Here is a 20,877-nt window from a genome sequence, read left to right as displayed (position 1 = left end):
AAAATTACTCTCGAAGTACTTGATTCAATTCAAATATTGCGCTCTTAATAGGGATTAAAACTATTAAATGGCAAAATTTATTTGCGCATTGAATATAAAATTATTCGTTCATAGGCCAAATTGACTAATTTCAAATTTTTATTTCAACACAAGAAGAACGTAAGAGAGCTACGAGTTCTTGTGGGGATTTTAGAAATAGGGGGATAGGTTATGTATATTTAATAATATTGACCTGTCTTCATGCCAACTTAGCCTTCATGCCATAATACATGAGGTCGCGTCGAAGTGTGCGCGATGCAATTATGTAAGCCTTAAGTAACCGGGATTATTTACCAACAACACGCGAGACACGTGAAGCATTTTGAATTGAAGCAACCGATGTTCATTGGGATAGAAACACAGATAACTTGTGAAAACTCAAATTAAAAAATGCGTTAGCGATCGAAAAGTCCAAAAAAATAACAAAGCTACATACGCTCGGATCTAACCTCGTAGTTTGTATTTGTATATGAAAACAAGACCATCGCGCTAAGAAACGCTGTTGACAACTAAGCCGAGCGTCAAAGCAGATGCGAGCGCAATTTTAACATGCAAACGTTAAAAATATCGAAGAGGTCTGTGCGACTCAGCCAGTAATTTTCTCTGCTTCTGCTCCTCCTTCCTCTGATTATCACTTTTTTAAGGCCGTGAATTATGACGTTTTCAAAAACTCTATTTTTACAACGGTGTTGTTTCGTGAATAGGCAAACTATTTTTGCTTTTTTTCGAGAAAGAACTCATATTCTGTCAGACAAAATCCTGGCTAACAGCGGATAATATTTTGCTAAAGTAAGTTACTAAGGTAGGAGGGTAAGGCAGTGACAAAAATTTTTATACATCTGGCAACAAAACGCAACGACACTAATTTGTACGCATATTCTATGGGTAGTCCTGCAGCACGTATACAATAATGGGGAAAGTAGGACACGCCTACACGACGTTATAAATGATTTTTTTACCTTTTTTGATATTGTCTGTTGATTACTCATAAAATAAACAAGAGGTTGTTATTTTTTGTAAATTGCTCACGTGAAAATATATTATCTGCTTAAAAACATGTTAATTCTAAAATGTACATGGTAGACCCAATAACGTGGAGGATTCGTTTTGTCTCACCAGTGTACTCGAACAGAAGGGCTTGCAGACGACAAGTGTGATGGGCAAAAAAGATTCGGTCGCACCCGAACGTAGTTTTCTTACTTGTTTAACGACAATGTCAACAAGTAGCCGGCGTAGGAACTCAAAAAGTTAATGCGCTGATATGCAAAGGCAACGAGAAAAAGAGCAGTGGAAATGAACGCTTAGTGGAACTATCGACAAACAAATGAGTTAGATAGCAGCTTGCTTTGATAATATCTGTGTACGTATTTCAAATTAAAAACAATGAGGTCTCTTGCAAATTGCTTGCCTTATGTCTTGCATGGCGAACTGTTTCTTTTTGTATGTACGTAACAGTATGCAGTTTAGCGACATTCTCGACACATAGTTTGTATTTGGCGAGCAAATGGCCAAGTGTATTTGGCGACTTTGCCAAAAATCTTCAAAGATTTTGTGTATCAGACTTTGCGTTCTAACGCGAAGAAGACCTGAGAAGGTCCAAGTAGGTCCGTGAGGACCATACGAAGTCGAAAGCAGGGAACGAGATAAACACCTCCACGAAGAATTACACGACATTGGAGACGATGCGTATTCTGGGCAGAACCATCTAAAATATTTTTAAAATTATATGACAAAGCGCTGAAAAAGTATTTTTTTATTAGTTATGTTTTAAAGACATAGCCATTTCCATAAATCGATTTGAATTCCAACACTGAAAAATGTTGCGAGGAAACTTCATCACTCCTGGCAAAGGTTTGCATTCGAGAACGAAAAAATTTAATGAATTAAGAACAAACGGCAAAAAAAACCTTAAAATATTGTTTAGTTAAAAATAGAATACTTCGCTAATGACAGGAATCTTGCTTTTGTCAAATCAAAGATGGGAAAACGTTCCCAATATTCGCTTACCGTTTGATAATTGACATAAACTATATTGAGCGATATTGCAAAAAGGGCGTTAACATAGAACACTTTAGTAAGTTACATATGGCCGCGACCGAGTCTTTTATATCCATCACCGCTTAATACTGATCAATAAAACGTAGACTTTCTTTCTATGGTCACTGACACTTTGTTCTTGGTATTGGAGACAGGTACTTGGAGAAAAAAAATGAAATCTTAATATTCCATAAAGCTGAGTAGGCGTGGCCACCACGCAAAAACAAGATTCAAATTTTTAACATTTTAACATTCGACCAACTGAGCGAATGTCGTGCAAAAACTGGGCTAAGATGGAAAAAACGGCACTGAAGTCGCTCAAAAATCGAGGCCGCAAGCTGTTAATAAGGATTATATTTATGTTTCGTTTTTGCGGCTGTCCGCAAAAAGAGACCGGAATTGTGGAAAGACAACTCTTGGTTTTTGCATGACTTTGCTACTTCGAGGCTGTGTTTTTAAAACTCAATCAGGAGTCTTCCACAACCAGCGCCTTCATCTGACTACCACCTATTTCCTAAATCGGAAATTGGACATAACAACTGTTTCGAGGATTGGGAAAAACGTTGGCATAAGGAGAGGTGGATTACTTTGAAGGCTGCAAAATAGGTTTGGACAATTGAATAGATTTAAAAAAAGACAAAATCAAATTGGTGTTACTTTTTGAACACAGCAGCCTTTGTTTTGGTTTATAATTAAAGTGCAAAAAACTAAATTTCTTTTACTTTTAAAAAGAGAGTTGGTCTCAGGTTATGTTGTACTGTAGTCGTGTCCTTTGACCGATTTGGTTCAAATTCAATATAAACGTGCTTGCAAGAGCAGCCATTGCAGAGACAGACGGACGCGCAAACGGACAAGCTTAGATCGGTTTAGAATTTGATACCAATCAAGAGTATATGTACTTCTAAGTGGTGTAAACGTTTTGACAAAATAAATATCCTCTCATCGTTCGATGGTGGATATAAAAAGTAGCAAAGGGGTCTTTACGATTTTTTCTTTTACAATTCCTATGAAAAATGTTGCCATTAACTGGAAAACCAAAATTATGGAGTGTCCAATAAGTTAACTAAGAACTGCTGTATATTATTGAAAGAAACTGTCTCCATTAGGCTGAGATTATAATATTTAAACTTGATAGTTAAAAATCAATAATATTTTTAAGAAATGATAGCGAGGAAAAAAAATTAAAAAATTTGGGGAAATTTGATGTAAAATTATATTGCTGATGCATTCATCTAACCGCCTTAACAACGACACTAACGATCGTAATAAAAAACCTTTGATAAGAGATTTGTCTAACAACAGCTTTCTATGTTCTAAATAAGTAAAGATTGAACTTGCCCTTCTTTCCTGCACCAAGGAGATAAATACTCCAAGTTATTCCTAAGATGTCCTCCTATTGCATAAACTTTACTTGTTGTAAAAAGAAAGAGATGTCTCTCTAATTTGAGTGTAAAAATTCCGAGGAATACTCCACTATATTCTATCATCCTTCCTAACTTTTTGCTTTATTGATTTAATCGATTTGGCCAATAAGTTACAAACACAACTAATTATGTGCACATTCTGTTATAAGCGAATTTTTGGCTTTTTTGTAATTTTCACACATATCTCCTAACATATACGTATCTTTCTCTCTTTGGCTTTGAAAGTTCCCTCGATTTGACACACAAAAAAAAAAATTAATTCTATGTAATTTATTTTAATTCTCATATTCAAGTCAGTTTTTGTTTTTATTTAATTAACTAATAAAACAAACATTAAAAACCAATTAGCAAACTTAACTCATGTAGAAATTTTAATGCTAATAATAAATTGAATTAAATGAAAAAGAGAGGTATGTCCACTTTTAAACGAATATTGTATACCTGCCATTTAGAACATAATTAGGAAAAGAAGTGGCTCCGTTTTTTTTTTCAAGCATGGAACCTGTCAAAAGACAGAACGTCCTACACCACCTCTGATCCAGCGTGTAAATATGTAATGTCCAGATCCCTCTACCCGTGTGTCTGTCCGCCTGACGTCTGTCCGTGTAAATGTCGTAATCTTTGACAAACTTCAATGAAATTTGGCACACCGATGTGCTTTGGCAAAAAGACGAACGCTATTAAAAATAGTTCGGATTGGTCCATTTTTTCGACTTTTTACGCAAATAACGTACGTTGAGTAATTGTATTGCGGCATTCTTAATTGGCGCGAAGGATTTTATTCAGCAGCTGCGAAAACTGAACCTTTGTATGGTAAAAAAGTCTAATGTTCAATATTCCGTAGTGAAAACTGGTTCCTAATACGAAATTGAGAAACAAATCGACCTTATCGAGTTTGGACTTAGGTTTATTTTTTGGATACAAACGCATATAAGGATTCCAAGGAAATGTAATCCGTTATAAGCGAAAAAGACCTAATTGTTACTGCTTCACGATGGAAATTCGTTCACGATAGCAATTTGATAGCAAAAGTTAAGTGAATCAATTTTGAATTACATGCATCTATTTCTTCGACTCCATTCCATATAAGATTTCTCGGATTAGTAAACTTTGCGGAAGAAGCCTTAATTTTCAATACTTTATTAGGTCAATTGGTCCGTCGTAGCAATTTAGCAAACAAGTTAACCATATCGAGTTTGGATCACATAGGTCTATTTTTCGACCCTCACCCATAAAAGGATTATAGCTGAAAGCACGTCCGCACATGGAAAATATACTTTGTACTTTTCCATAACGGAAACTAAACAAAAAATAATACACTGGATCACGTCTTATACGGTTTTAGGCATCTTCCAATATGCGAGCTTGCGTGAAAATACGCCTTTGCATAAAAATTATGTGCAAGTTTTGATGTATTACCCGACGGTAACGTTTTCACAAAATCTTTTTCAAGGACCACTGTTGCTTGTACTGCTATTAGCTCTCCTATTGTAAACTATATAGCGACCATTTTTTTATTATTGATTCCGCTAAAAAATCTACAAGCGTTGTTATCGCGATTACTATCGCAGCTACTACTATTATTTAAATTGCTGTTGCTATAACATTTATATTAAGGGGTGCTACTAGTGCCGCGACTGCTACCCCTAGTACGGTTAATATTACGACCACCGCTACTACTGCTACTGCTACCACTGCTATTATCAACGGCTACTCTACTACAGTTGTTACTATTGCTATTGCGATTAGTATTACGTCTACCATTAGCTGTGTTAGGCCTGTTAATGTCACAAATACTATTATAATCGCTGTTACCATTACTTACAGCGCTAATCATTCAGATTCAGATAATATCCAGGAGCACAGCAATAGAGCGACTTCCAAAACGATTTTACGATTTGATTCTATCCACTCGTCCGATGGTTTCTGTAACAAAAATATATCCATACTTTTACGCCTACTTTCTAGTATGAATTAGTTTCATTATATTGGATCACATCATATATTTAAACAGATAATATATCGAAACTAACAACACTACGACTATAGAGCAGCGAATGTATTCGAAGGTTACTTGTACTTTTTCATAAAGTCAGTGTGAAATTTTTTAAACCTATTCATCATTTCTTTTAAAAGTGGTATCTGGGGTAGAATTGTACTGCGAAAATGACTAGTAAATGGCTTTTGACCGAAACCACTTCCCGGTACAATGCAAACGCCTGTATTTTCTAAGAGTTCCGCGGCGTAAAACGTGTCACCTGGCATATTTTTTGCTTTGGCGGCGGCCGCAGCCTTGGGAGGAATTTCGATTTTCGGGAAAACATACATCGCACCCTGTATGGGCTTTACGTGAACGCCTTCGAATTTACTAAAGATCTCGTATATTATCTCAGCCCTTGCTTTTAAAGATGCCAGAACATCGTCACGTTCATTCACATATTGCTCGTATGAAGGTTCAGACTCATCAGGAGGATTTACTAGGGCGCTAATAGCCACTTGACCTGCTGTTGTACTGCATAACGAGGCGGTAATTGATTTCCATAACATAGCCTTCACATCGGGACAAACGTTGATAATTTCGTAATACCCGCCACGCACACCGCATTCGCCCAGGAAACCTTTCGAAGCGGACATAAAGCTAACTAGTTCCATGCCATTGTAGGGATGTCCCAAATCGTGCACAACTTTCTTAAATGAAAAGAACTGAGACTTTTTGTCGTAAATGTTAGGCTGATATACTTCGTCGGCCATAATCAAGAGTTTGTTGTTGTAGGCAAACTTAATAATTTCTTCAATATTATTACGCGTTAATACTTGGCCAGTTGGATTGCCAGGGTTGATAACAACAATAACACGGGGTACGCTGTTCTTGCTAGATTCATTGATGGCACGATTTAGTTCTTGCGGATTTAAACTCCATCCTGTCTCTTCTTCTAAATAATAACCAATCTTTTCCATGCCATATTCAGCTATGGTGGCTGAATAGAGTGGGTATTGTGGTATCGGCACCATAACGCCAGGTTTTTTCCCATTCACTTCGCAATTTAGCAACGATAGTATTCTTTTGATGCCCGACGTAGCACCATCCGTTAAATACACGTTACGCCAATCGCAGTTTATACAATCACGTCTCTCTATATAATTGGCGACTTGACGTCGCACTACTTCCAAACCAGCGGAGTCCGTATATGAGCCAACTGATCCACCCTGGCAAGCTTCTAAAATTTCCTCGGCGCGATCCTTAACGTCGTCCGGATACTCGGCGCAATCAAGTAAGTCTGGACAAAACGTTAAATTCAATAGTTGTCTTAAGAAAGTATTCGGCTTTTGTCCCATAGCCTGGCAATCGCCAATATTAGCGCGTATAACATAATCGAACGGTTTGATGGCACCATGTTTCATTTCCTCTTCAATTTCGCCAGCGCGCACAACTAGCGGACCTCGCACTGCGTATTCCATCTCCACGAAATTCGGGTTAATATTACTCAATTGCAGGAATTTCGGCTGCTCCTGGACAGCCAATGGACTAATTTTCGTTGCACCAATTTGTCTACATATATTAAACGATGTGACGTTTTTCGGTGTTGCGATTTCTCGATTTTTCCTGCTAACAGTAAACAATGAACACGAACGTCGGATTGCGTTGTCCTTAAAAACGGATGATGTTGCCGTCTTACTGCATCCAACGACAGCTTTATGCATTGGTTTGAAATTCCTTAATAAAATACGAATTGTTTGCATTTTGCACGATAATATTCTAGTAGACGAGAATTGAAGACTTTTTATTTTATTGCTTTTTTTTCTTTTTATGTTTTTACACAGAATTTCAACTGCAATATGTCAAATTTCATAATATAAGCGCAAATGTTCGATTAACTCTTGCACGTAAAATTTTTTAAGAAAATTTTACAGACTCAGTTGAGAAATGTACGCGTTCTATATAAATAGAAAATAGACTAAAATTAAAAAACTTTAAATAATGCAAGCATTTGTCACAATTTTGAAATGATTTCAATCGGCCTACTGATGTAACAATAATAAAAAACTTTATAGCTTCGGTACCCCACAGCGCTTGCAGTATAAAAGTATATTAAATTCGTGCAGATGGATGCGACATTCGTCTATCCGTCACGTTCAGCCTATACTCCCTACTTTTTGGGGGATTTTGATGAAATTCACTTCACCGATCTGTTTTACCCTAAACGGACGGACGCCATTGTGAATCGTCCGGTCAGACCAGACCAATTTGTCGACTACTTTCCATATAAAGAATTATTTGTACCCTACATTACTTGTGATACAACACCCAGAAAGATAGACCCATGTCTTATTATACCTGTTCATTCAGAAGCACTTTAATGTTCAACCTAAGCTGCCCGCCTGATATCTGTCCAGGTTTTCTTGTGTTCAACGTACATTCATTCACACATTTTTGATATTTCAAGGAGGAACGCTACTGAAAGTGGTTTGGATCGAGACATATTTTCGACCGCTTCTCATGTGGAGCCCTTTTCGCGGATAAAACAAATTTAAGGAAAACGTTCCGGCCTGCAAAGTAAAAAAAGGTCAAGTGTGTTGGCCATGGATAAAAACGAAAGAATTTAAGTACAAAATACTAGAATGGTCATCCTTGGCAGCTTGGCTGAAAATCCATGTCATTTGAGTTATTCACTGTAACAATGCAACAACAACCTAAATGCGTATGAAGCACGAAAACATTCCATTGAGGCATTTTTGATATATATATTTATTTATTTATTTATTTCGCCGGAAACTGTTTGCTATCGTACGAGATTTCATGTACAAACTACAAATTTAATAATATTTTACTTATGACCTATATATTAACAAAACAATATTTAACATCTCTGATATGAGAGGAGACAAAAATGCAACTGTATGAAAATTAAGCGGTTTGTGGTAACGGTTTTTTATGAAATTCCATGGTCGCCGGGGCTTATTTAAATGGTGTTAAGCCACAAATGTCTTTTCGGTTTTTTACACCTTCAGTTACTTATTACCTATCCTTTATTGAATTTAAAGGATTTCGTGGCATCGGGAATTCACTTAGCTATTGGAATCAGCTAAAGAGTAATTAAGAAGCAATCTCAACCAGAAATTGCTTACTAATCAAATTTATATGCTTACGTTGAAATTATTCAGTATAAAAAAAATGCATATGGTTAGAAGAAAGGTAAAGCAAATAAACTTAAAATGTATGAATATTTTTACACTGATTTGCATTGATTCATTTGCTGGCAGTGTACGGTGTTATAGGATAGCGAAAACATTACAGAAACACAAGCATTTGACCTTAACTTTTTAAACATGAAATACTCCGTCATATTTTTCGGGTAAAGACAATGAAGAAAAAACTTCTTGTTTAAAAAATAAAAAAAAACTGTGGTTGGCTTAAACCGAATGTAATGACACATACAACATTTACTCTCGCTTTTAAGAAACCCTTACCTGTAGCCCAAGGGGCGACTTTGTATCAGAGAAATTTAGGAATGTTAAAACCTAAAAACAACATTATTACCCAACAACTTTATCAGCCATGCCCTTTTGGGTTAAAAGTACGTTCCTGATTACATGTTTAGAGTGATTAAAGTCACTTTTCACAAATTCTACATATGGCTTCTATCGAAACTTTTGGAAAGCATTGGAATATAAATATAAAATAAAATATAAAATTGTTCTCATTTGTAAAATGTTAATTTGCTTGAAAATATATTTATTCAAAAAATTTTTTAAAAATTAATTATTAAAAATTTTTAGTCGAAAACTTTGATATTAAAAACTTTAATACAAAAAAAATTTTATCCGAAAAACATTTTAATTTGAGTAATTATTAACTTAGTCAATTACAAATTCACCAAAATATAAATTTATCAAAATATTAATTTGAAAAAATATTTAAATTCTAATATGAGAAGACTTTCGTGTTAAGAAAAAGCTTCATTGGAAAAAATTTAAGTTAAACAAAGGTTAATTTAAAACCACTAAAGAACTTACACTTGGCGGGGGACCAGATCGCTGGTATTTTTAAGAAAAAATAAACCCACAAGGTCGCATTGTCTATCATATTCATTTTCGAATTCGCCCACTTTCAGGCATAAAATATATCTTTATTTGCGGAATATACAAAATAATTTTAAACACTCTCTCTTCTTTGCGTTATGATAAATAGGTATAAACCCTCAAGAAAGGGGAAAAAAGGTCATTTAATCGCTTGTGACTTTGTGTGGCATTGGTGATTTTTTCCACAGTAAATTTGGAAAATTTCCGCCGGAAAAACACAAAATAGGCATGCCCGCCTCTTACAGTGGTGGGTATAAAATAATTATAATTTAGAAATTTCAATTTGAAATATTTTGACTTAAAAAAATTTTCAATTAAGAAAAGTCTTTACTTGTGAAAATTTTAATTTAAAGCGCATAGAAACTCTATAGCGGAGACACGGCCCATCATGAAATATCCCACACCACTTCGCTTAATGTTGTTAGTCATATAACGAGTCTTCAAGATAAGGTGTCATATGGAAAGATGTCAAACGTATAGTCCGAGAGCGTTTGTTCTTATGAGAAAACATGTCGGCGTACAGAATTTTGTCAAAATAATTCAACAATTGCGGCCTGTAGGTTTAACACAAGAAAACAAGACGGGCAGGCTGACAGAAAACTTAGCATATTATAAATAAATGAAGTAAATATAGGTTTAGGTGCAACAAACGATGGGTCTGATATGATGGATTTTGAGTTTAAAATAAATTGTAGTCTTAAAATTTTTAGGGTAAAGGAAATTTTAAGCGAAAAAAGCTAAAATGGCTTCGAAATTTTCAAATTTTTTTTGCTGGCGATTTGGTTTTTCTAATATTTTTGAAATTTTTAGCTTGTTATGGGAGCATTTTTTAATTTCCTTTTCTAATCTTAACGTACGGTACAAATCGAAGGAAATATTTCCAAAATTTTTACTGGCGATTCCAAAAGTCTACAGTCGAGTAGAGATATAAACGTTTTTAGATCGTCTAAAAATGTCACACTAAGCTTTTTTAAATCTGAGTTGTAAACAATCCAACAAGATAAACATACCGCTTTCAATGTGCGAATATTATGAAAAAAAAAAAAAAAGAACAAACACAATAAATAACAATAACCACTGCAAAGCACGAACTTGAACCATTTGTTCTAACAAGAAAAGCGACTAACGATAATTGCTCTCGGTGTTGCTGAGTGTGCTTCGATTCAATAGAAAGCGAACTTAAATAACTTCTGATAGACAAAACTTACCTAACATGAAAAGCTTTTATTTGTATGTTTATATCGTAATAAAAGCGGGAAAGTATTCTATAAGGCACAACAAAAAAAAAGTAATAATAATAACATAACAACAACATTAACTATGTGTAATAACAACACAAGAAATGTCAATGTTGTCGTTCATTTTAATAATTTACTGCGTCAATGCTAAATGTTTTCAATTGCTTGTAAAACATGTGCGCACAGGGAGGCAACAACGACAGCAATAACACTCATATATGGAATGCGGTGCGACAATATTTAAACGCGTCGTCGAGAGATAGCTATGTGCTAAGTAACATATAGTCTATCATTTGCAGCACCCGAAACCCTGTCATATAGGACGCAAAAAAAGAAGGTGAAAACGCTTGATATGCGATTCTGCATCGTACGTTTCGTTATCCGTTTCGCTGCTTGTCTATATGCCTTCCCACCACGTCTTGGCACCTTCAATTCGGTATGTGAAACCTTAGCTGCCTGCAACGAAACTTACATGAAATTCCTAGAAAAAATTATCCTAAAGCTCGGTGAAAACGATACGAACACCACGCAAGCCAACCTTTATAGCTTGGACGTCTACAGAAGACATTAATCTAAAAACTTGCACAAATACTAGAGCAACATAAAAATAATCCAATTTTCCCCTTGACACTTACATGTCTTGCAAAAACATTTTGTAACTAAAAAGTATTGGTTCGAGACGATGCGTATCAAGGATTCGACGCAAAGCGTGTGTAACTTTCTTGTTTGTTTCAATTGTTTTATTTTTGGTTTTCTTTTCTTTTTTTTTTTTTTTTTGTTAATATGTACACATCCGTTTCATGACTTTCGACAGAAGCCCTGCCCGCAAAAACGAAAGTTTTTACGTAACATTTACTTAGACTACCACTAAACACTTTTAGTTTTAATAGCCACAATCACTTAATGGATATACATGCTATTTTAAACAGGTGTAAACCATAAAAGGCATGAGGGGCAACTATTGCCTATATTTGACTACAAGAATATATAATATGTTAAAACGTTAAAATTGTGTTTTTGCTGTCGTGTTGCGTGTGCTTTCACTTTAAGCGTAAATGTACGCCGCCGTGCTCGTGTTGCTGCTTACTCATCCTACCTTGTTGGGCATAAAACCTTGCCTTGACCGTCCAGTGTTCAAACCCGTATTCTGCTAGTCTGAAAATCTCAAAAATGAACAATTTTCAATGCTTTGCTTACGTCTGTCTGTCTTGCGTCTTCGTTTAGTGCTTTCAATTTATGCAGCAGCTATGCACAAAAAGCATTTTATGTGATACGCAAACTGGTCTGAATTTTGTTTTTATTTAAAAGATTGAATCATTTTCCATATGTTGTTTTCATAGTTGAAGCGAACAACGTAACAATTCTCTTGTGGGAGTAAGTTTATATCTCTTTTATCCGGTAAGAGTGAAAGATTTTTTCTTTTATGAGAACTATTAATTTAAGTGGCATTCTTTAAAAGAAATGTTAATAAAATCTTAATGAACACCGAGTAAAATGTATTGTGTTCCAATCCCCTTCTCATGACATTCTTCATTGGAAGATGATAGTGCACTACGGTTCAGCTATTTTTCTTACCTTTTCAGTTTTAAGAAAGTGTAAACGAACAAGTAAAAGTGTTATGGAGGACCACTGAGTACCTTACATCATTTTGTTTAATACAATTATTGACATAAAGATTTTCAAGTTCAAGGCGTTACATGAGAAGTGATCGAAAAAGTGATCCGGTTCGAATCATTTTCAACAGCGTTGGTCCTCGAACTGCAAGTTGAAAACAAGAATAAGGCAGACAGACGGACAGACGAAGCTTAAAATAACTTTCTTAATCGCTCAGTATAATAAAAGATTGGCTTATATTCCGGGTGTTACACAAACTCAATATGTCCTCGTACCACCACGGTGTATATGGATGGATAGGGTTATGGGCTAGTGGATCTATTTTAAACAATCTTTGATCCATATTTGCTTAATCGGTCACTAACTTGGCTAGAAATAACGACTTAAAACGATTAAAGACGATTGTCGAACATTGTGAACAAATAGTGTACATGCTAGTATGATAAATTTTTTTAGAATATCTCGGCGATTTGCGACAACCAGGCTTAACTCGATACAGGGAATGATTTTGCATCAACTGTTGTAACCAGTGCATGATGTATATTATGCCTTTGTAAGTGGTGCGCTCATCCGCACACAATGCTGATGATAAATCCCTGCAAGATGTGTGCAGTCTAAAAAGCAGCCGTTCCGGTTTTATAAACTAAAGCAAAGAACCATTTAAGCCTTACAAAAAACATGTACATCTCTTTATACCTCAAAGGCAAATGATAATCTTTCATCATTTGTATCCAAGAAGTACGCAAAATTACGCAATAAAGTTGAGACTTTTAGTTGATGGCAGATGATGGATGACACGCTTGCCATATTTAATGAATGAATGTAGAACGATTCAAACTTGCTATAAACATTTACAAGAGCCATCAAAGAATGAGGTGCAAGAATACTTGTTGCAGGCAATAATTGAAAACGATTAAGAAAGTTATAGTTTCTGTAAATAGTTTGTGAAGGATTCACCTCGTGATGACTTGTTGCACGCGCCAGCTGAGATGGGCGCTCGATAGGCACCTGACTTTTCAAGCTCTATAATTATATATATTTTTCATTAGATTCCGAAACAAGCCAAGCATACTCGTCCATCCATTTACATGGCAGCTGCTTTCCAGCAATATCGGCACAAAAAATTGAATTGGTTTGACATGCTTTGCTTCGTCCTCGTTGGCAACAGAATAAGTAGTGTGGTTCAAAAACAACCAAGGCTTATATAATAACTCATACAAGATGATTTTCAAAGGTATTGCGCAAAAGACTAGAGTGTCCAGCTTGGCGGGTCATGATTAAAAAGTTGATCTGCAAATTTTCTTTACCCACTTTAGTCTATAGAGGAAATTACTGTTTAATTTGTTGTATTGAACTTCATTTGGACGCTCTCTTAAAATGTTGAAAGAATTTTATTTTATTTTGAAAAATTCTTGTAAAAGCTCGCATTTCTTTGCAAAGTTTCTCTTGTATCAAAATTTTTCGAAGGAGTGAACTTAAAAAAGTAAAAATTGAAAACTTTTCTCTTTTGAAAAGATTCAGAGAAGTCTATTACTTAGGTCGGATGTACTGAGACACACAACATCAATATTCTGATTATTTGAAAAACTCTTACTTGGAGATAGACCATGGATAGACCGCATATAAGCTAAGCGTTGCCTGAATTTACGAGCACGAAATTATCTCGTAAGCGCCACCTGCTTGATAAAAATTATTCTACTGCAAGACGCCCAGTTTGTTGTCGCTGCAATCGATTAAGAAGATTAACAAAGACGGTTTTTTCCTTTTGAAAATGTTTGACAAAAAATTAAACTTTTTTCAAATTTTTGACATATTCCAATGAAAATTTCGTTAAAAAGCTTTTTTCGATTGATTTGAAATTGTTATTCGAACTTTAGTTTACGGACTCAGTAGGGCCAACTATCCTCCAATGCGACGGCAATTCAAGTGTTACGAAAAGAAAAATGTACTTAGAGCCATTACATAAGGAATAAGCAAAGTCGGCTTTTCAATTATTAATCAAGAAATGCAAGAAAAATGATTTCATACAAGCGCAAAGACGCTTGCAGCTACCTGCTTGATGAGAAAATCGTCAACTGTATCCCAACTTAACTTACCTGCTCTCAAGCTGTAATGGCGATTCATCGGCACTATAGGATTTATCGACGAAGCCGACCAAAGTGAAGCCAATTCTCGTTGAGTATTGGCTAACAAATTTGTCCCAAATATTTTCGTCGATTTTCCTCTCAGTTTTTACATCTCAAGACGTCAGAGCGTGAGCCGACTAAAGTGAGGCAAATTTTCTTCGATCTTTTTCTTGCATGTTGCCTACTAAAGGTATGTATTTTACAGGGAATAAACTTCTTTTAAAGAATTTCATTGATTTCGACCATCAAATTGAAATTGAGAAAAAAGGAAACTCCCGATACTTTTTTGACAAAATATAAACGCTTTACACACTCTTTCGTTAACCTTTCTGTAGGTAAGTGATGGCATTTATTATTATCGGTTTTTTTGGTTTTCTGTCTTCTTACTTTTTTTCTGTTTATGTTGTCTTTCGATAACGACATTTTTTCATTGACCCAGTTCTGATGTACGAGTTTCCCCCCACTTAACCACATTTTTTCGGCTAAACGCTACTGTGAAGCGTTCTTTTGTTTTTTTTTTCCTTTCTCCGTTTCTTTTTTAACTATTTATTTTATTTCAGGTACTATACCCGCAACGCCCGAAAATATTACAATTACATTTTTAACACCAACTACTGTGCGTGTGGCTTGGCAGACCATGATTGATTTAAACGTACATCCTGTAGAGAAATACATTGTCACCTATAAGCCTACAGATGACAGGTAAGTATTACAACAATAATAAAAATACAATAATAATAACAAAAACAAAAGCATTATTGAGGCCTCTCGTAACTGTAAAATGATATTAACTTGTCGGTTAAATAAAATTCACAACAATCGATTGTGTATGTATTTACTGTCAAAAGTTCACTTAAGCAAAATTTTGTGACTCTGTTTGCCGCTTATTACGTTATCAACGCAAAAAGCTAAAAAGAGTTTATTGCCTGTACAATTTTGGAAAAATATCATATATGAATAGTATGCATGTACACAGATCCACACCTCACTTATGAGCACAAGCACACAAAAATCGTTTTGATTGTAACCTAAATCAGGAAATTTTGTTGATTATTTTATAAGGGTTTACCAAAAACTAAACCACATGTTGTTCCAATATAAGTTGGATAGATAGAGACAAGAAGCAAAGTGGAAACGGTTTTATCGGAAATAAGTCAAATTCAACGCTCTCTGCTTTCTAGCCTCATCGTTGTCATTTTTTCCCCACTTACCGTGCGCCTATGTTTTGATTAGTTTAACATTTTTCCCCTTGGGAATTTATTATTATTTTATTAGTAATATTGTTTTTATGTACATGTTCATATAGTTCCTGTGCGCATATATATATTTATACATTTTGGTTTATCGATTTTTTTTTTTTTTTTTGGTTTAGTTTCATATTCAATCTATCACAAATACTAAGGTTTTTATTTTCAATTTCCATTTGTATGTAGATGTATGCTTTTTCCATACATATATATTCGAATGTTTGGTCTATTGGCTGATGACTTGACGGTTGGGTATTTATATACATACATTTAGTCAATCAATTTAGTATAGAATTTCTCTTTTTCATTCTTTTCTTGTGCTTTTCCGGCCAACGACAATCATAAGTACTCGAACAAAGTAATCGTTGAATCAAACCACAGGCATTAACATTTGTTGGTTTATAAACGTCTTTACACGGTTAACGTTCATAACGTGCGTGTTACGCTTTGCTTAAAATAATAATAATAATAAAAAAAAAAAACTTTTTGTAATAAAATAATTTAATCGTAACGTCGAAGAATACTTACGAACAATATCAAGTAATATAAAAACAATCAAGAAAATTATGTTTATAGAGTGCGTGCGTACGCGAGTATCTTCACTCATATATTACGCCTCTTCCTTAAAAAAAAACCACAAACTATTCTAGAAATTTTTTTAATGAAACATTTTCATAAACATTATTAATGATTATTATAACTCAGCTTATAAAAGTGGCGAGAAAGAGAAAGGTAGACAGTGTGTGATCAACTGTATAATTGATATTGATGAATAATATCACGTATACGTCAAGTGAAACGACCGAATAAAGAGCATTGTTATGTTAATAATCAGTAGTTAAAAGAAAATCCTCATAATATTTAACATGTACTTAACATTGGCTGGGAAAAGTTCCAGAACAAAAAAAGCTTAACAATAACTATAAGAAACGAAAAGAACTTTTACGACAAATTTTGCATATCAGCTACGTTAAGTGAGTAACATGAAAGGTACAAAGGCTTTTTGCCTATTTTGCTTTTACGCAAATAACGCAAGTGACTGATTCGATTTTTGATTTTTCGGCAGAATAATTACATCATTTTTATAAATAGATCGTTAAACACTTCAAATGCCCGAATTTTGTTTTAGCTATCCAAAGTACTTTTAAAAACATTAATTTTATTTTTCGAATACAAAATATGCCGCAATAATTTGAAATATATTTTACAGTCTCGACGGTTTGCGAGGTAAGGGTATATCACGCTTGTATAGATATTTGCAACACAAAGAGGAACTTAATGTAAACTTATTTTTTATTAAACCTCTTTTATGAATTTTCTATCTGATTACTAGCCATTAATTTTTGCATCTGCAGATCGGATTTTTGGAGAAGTTCGCAGAATGGCACCATTAATGAATCCACGTACTTTTTAAACAGTAACTTGAAACGAAACGTATTAAAATGTATTCATTAGTTTGCAGTTACCGTTTGTTTTTTTGTTCTTGTAAAACAGACGATGATAGTGGAACAGGTTAATAAAAATATGAACTATCGAACGGAGGTATGATCAGAGGAACAAACCACATGGCACGCCGACGGACAAGTAGTCAAACGAGAGAGAGGACGAAGAGAGGAAAAATTTATACTAACGGGCTGCCATTGAAATGTGTAAAGCACAAAAATGCGCAAAATGGAAAGAAGGGAACGGTCGAGGATATGGGACGGCTGAAGGACGGGACGCCCGCAAACGGGGTTCCAAAGTGACTAATTAAAGACGGAAAGAAAGATAAGTGAGCAGAAGGACAGAAAGTCAAGCGAATGGAATCACATCATCAAATGCATGAAAAAAGCAGATTAAAGCTATCGGAGGAAAGGATATTCGAATAAATTGTAAGAGGAAAGACCTTACTGAATGATTGTTTAGCAGTTCAATTAAAAACCCAATAGACCGTCATAAGGGCAAGTTGACAAACTGGCTCTAATTTTGGTTGGAGATACTGAACCGGACGGAAGAAAAGACGAACCTTGAAATAGGCGAATAGGCAGATGGGATGGGCACGAGACAATCGTATTAAAATCCAAATGAGTGGTGAAGAAAACAAGGGAATGGATACTGGCAGAAAGACAAAAGGATGGACGCAGTTACCAATCGACGCACAAACTAATGAAAAGGGGAATTGACTTATTGTCTCAGATTTGTAACGAATATATTCGCTTTCTATGTTTCGATTCTTGATGTTGCCACTTAAAAGGCCCGATTAACATAAACGGGTAATTCGTTGGTGTTTGAGTGTGTGATGGCTATAATAAATCTCATAAACTAAGTCCAAAACTGATTGTGAAAACGAAAACTTTTGTCTTCTGGTTAGAATGCGTTTAAGTGAGTGTTGCTAATAATCTTTGAAGTGAAACGAAAGTTTTAAAAGTTGTACATTCACTCCTCATGCCAAGTGTCTAGAAGTAAAGTATAAAAGTGGTTTAAGTGTGCTCGAAAGTACGCTTAACCGCTATGTAGGTCAGAAGAAGCACCAATGTTGTTAGTATGCTTTTAAAAAAGAGATTTTTTTTCCTTTTATTTGTTTATTTATTTATGTTGGCTTTCATGAAATACAAACGATTTGCATTTTATAAATAAAAAAAGAGAGCGAATTTTTTTAATCAAATAAAACAAGTAACAAATATTGAAATATAGTATATATAGTCACGCATGCTATACAAGTTTATAAATGAAACAAATTTACCAATGAATTTTACGCCTTCGTGTTAAACACGATTATAAAGTATATTGTCTGTACACGGCAAAACACCTGATATCTCTGTAGGCCATTCTGGACTTCAATCAAACCAAGACGCCAATGATTCTGGCCTGTGAAAATGTATATATATAAAGACGAGTAAAAATCCTATATTAAGGTACAGGCAAGCGTTAAATACCCTACCCCACTGTACAATTATCCATATGCAAAATTTTCAAAATGGGGCGCTATAAGGAAACGGCCGAAAAAGTGATCTGATGCGAACAATTTTCCGTAGCAATCGTTGTTGAGCCAAAACATGTCGCTGCACTAAATTTCATCAAAATATCTCAAAAATTTTGCGACGTACGTTGCACGCAAAACACAAGGCAGACAGATGAGTTTAGACTGATTCACAAAATGATTGTTGAATTGATAGGTGAAATAAAAGACGCGACTATTTTAACTCCTTCTCGGTATAGCGTACACGCGCACGAACGTAACATAATCTTGCACCACCGTTTCTGTACGATACAAATATTATCCGATATTTTATGAAGTTTTCTTTGTTCTTTAAACAAAGGAAGTAAATTTTTTGCTTTTGCTTTTCTTTCTTTATAATATCATAATTACTTTGTTCACTACATATCAGCAGTTCGGCAGCAACAATTATAGGATTTTTTTAATTTTAGTCTCTATTATTTAAAATTTAATCTTTGCGTTCCAAACGATTATTTCCCAGTTTGCGGTTTGGTTTACTTGATTTGGTGGTTGGGTTTACTAAAATTCTCATTAATTTAAGCAACTTTCGTAACCTTAGACACTGTACAACGTATTGTAAATACGAAATTTTTCTTATGGCTCATGTTTTAGGTCTTCCTTTTTAATATTGTATGGCTTTATGGTCTTAATCTTACCACTCAGTCGTCCACTCTTTTCAAGGTTGCACATCTCCAAGTGCAACTGTTTATTTTTTTCGGGTCATCCGGTAGCACCGAATAAGCTGAATCGTTCTGCTAGAAGACCCAATTAGCGGAAAATTATCTTATTTCTTACGCAGAACGCTTGTCCTGGGACATAATCCACATTATACTGATTCAAGGATTTTGGATGTGTTGGATATACTTTCGTCACCCATGAGCACATGTTCTTCAACATTAATGTTCTTCTTGACTTAGCACTCGTGAAAATGCGACTATATCATGTCAATCTTTGAAATTGCTCTTCGTGGATGAAATCTATTTCAGCTGCGGCCATTCCATACCTCTCCAATTCCTCCTCAACTTACACGAATTAGGGCAAACTCTGAGGGTCGGATTGTAATTAAGAAGAACGTTGCTGGATAATTCAATGAGGCGACAAATCTGCTGCAACCGCGTTCTTCGGCGGCACTTATAAAATTAAGAAAAAAGTTACGAATTGTCTTTAAAACCCTTATGAAAAATTATGAAATTTTCTTATAACAACGAATCTAAGGAAGGCAAAGTATAAGCTGTACGCATAGTACTTTTAGAGATTTTTTTAAAAATCACTGTGACAAAAATGTTATCGGGAAATGTAACGAAAGTAACGTTTCCTGAGCATTGCTCTTGCATTACCTTGCCATTCATTTCAAATTGCTTTGTGCAGCTCGAAGCTTATTTATGATTTATGAACAAATTGACAAACATCCAATGCTTTGTTCACTGGCGGCGTTACAATTTAAAAAATTTCAAATAGTTTTTATATCCATCTGTACAGATAGAGGATGTAGTAATTTTCTATCCTCCGCAGAGACCGCATTAGATTTATCAAAAGTTTTCTACATTCGTAAATGCGCAGCAGATATCTTACAAAGTAAATTTATTCTTAATTGACAGGAATCGATTTAGCTGTCCGTCTGTCCGTCTGCTTGTCTTGGCTCCATATATCTATAAAGTCACGATTATAACTTTATAGTTTCATCCAAAAGAACAAATTTACGCAAGTCAGGAGGTACTAATGAATGAATCATAGGCAGTCACGTTTTTTTTTTTTTCAAGATTTTCATGGCTCAACATGAGATACTTTTTTTGTTTATTATTTTGGCATGGTTGGAAAAGCACTACCGCGTTCGGTAGTTTAGGTCATTTCAACTTTCGAGCTTAAGAAAAAAAACCTTCGCAAAGCATATAACGTTTGAAGAATTTTTGATTTGGCTTCTGCTTGTAACATTGTATTTACTATACTCCAATGACTTTTTTAGCTAAAAATTTCTTTTTCCAATGATATGACTCAGCTTTGCATTGGCTTTTAGCCTGCACAGTTGTACTGACATTTGCCTTCAGATTTTTGTGCGGTTATAAATGGAAAGTAATGCAAATTAATTTTTCACTT

At 34.8% G+C, this 20,877-nt stretch overlaps 2 protein-coding genes across 7 annotated transcripts in view; one reads left to right on the top strand and one right to left on the bottom strand.

Moving 5' to 3' along the window:
• Positions 1-20,877, top strand: part of LOC119636199 (protein kinase 4) — a 70,117-nt gene that overhangs the window by 10,560 nt on the left and 38,680 nt on the right. For all 6 annotated transcript variants that reach the window (XM_038031428.1, XM_038031425.1, XM_038031423.1 and 3 more), the window contains exon 2: positions 15,120-15,261. In XM_038031428.1, coding sequence (XP_037887356.1) covers positions 15,120-15,261 — 142 coding nt within the window. The remainder of the gene's footprint in view (positions 1-15,119; positions 15,262-20,877) is intronic.
• On the bottom strand, positions 5,571-7,202 carry LOC119636807 (alanine aminotransferase 1-like). Its single transcript, XM_038032446.1, has one exon. It carries the CDS (start codon positions 7,200-7,202, stop codon positions 5,571-5,573), a length of 1,632 nt encoding a protein of 543 aa, XP_037888374.1.

Source organism: Glossina fuscipes, unplaced genomic scaffold (genome assembly GCF_014805625.2).
Source record: "Glossina fuscipes isolate IAEA_lab_2018 unplaced genomic scaffold, Yale_Gfus_2 28, whole genome shotgun sequence".
Classification (NCBI taxonomy): Eukaryota; Metazoa; Arthropoda; class Insecta; order Diptera; family Glossinidae; genus Glossina; species Glossina fuscipes.
Note: the sequence above shows the minus strand (reverse complement) of the source record. Positions and strands in the feature narration are given on the sequence as shown.

What these genes read in the sequence shown, in the direction of transcription:
- LOC119636807 (XM_038032446.1), bottom strand. Translation starts at nt 7,202, where the DNA reads ATGCATAAAGCTGTCGTTGGATGCAGTAAGACGGCAACATCATCCGTT.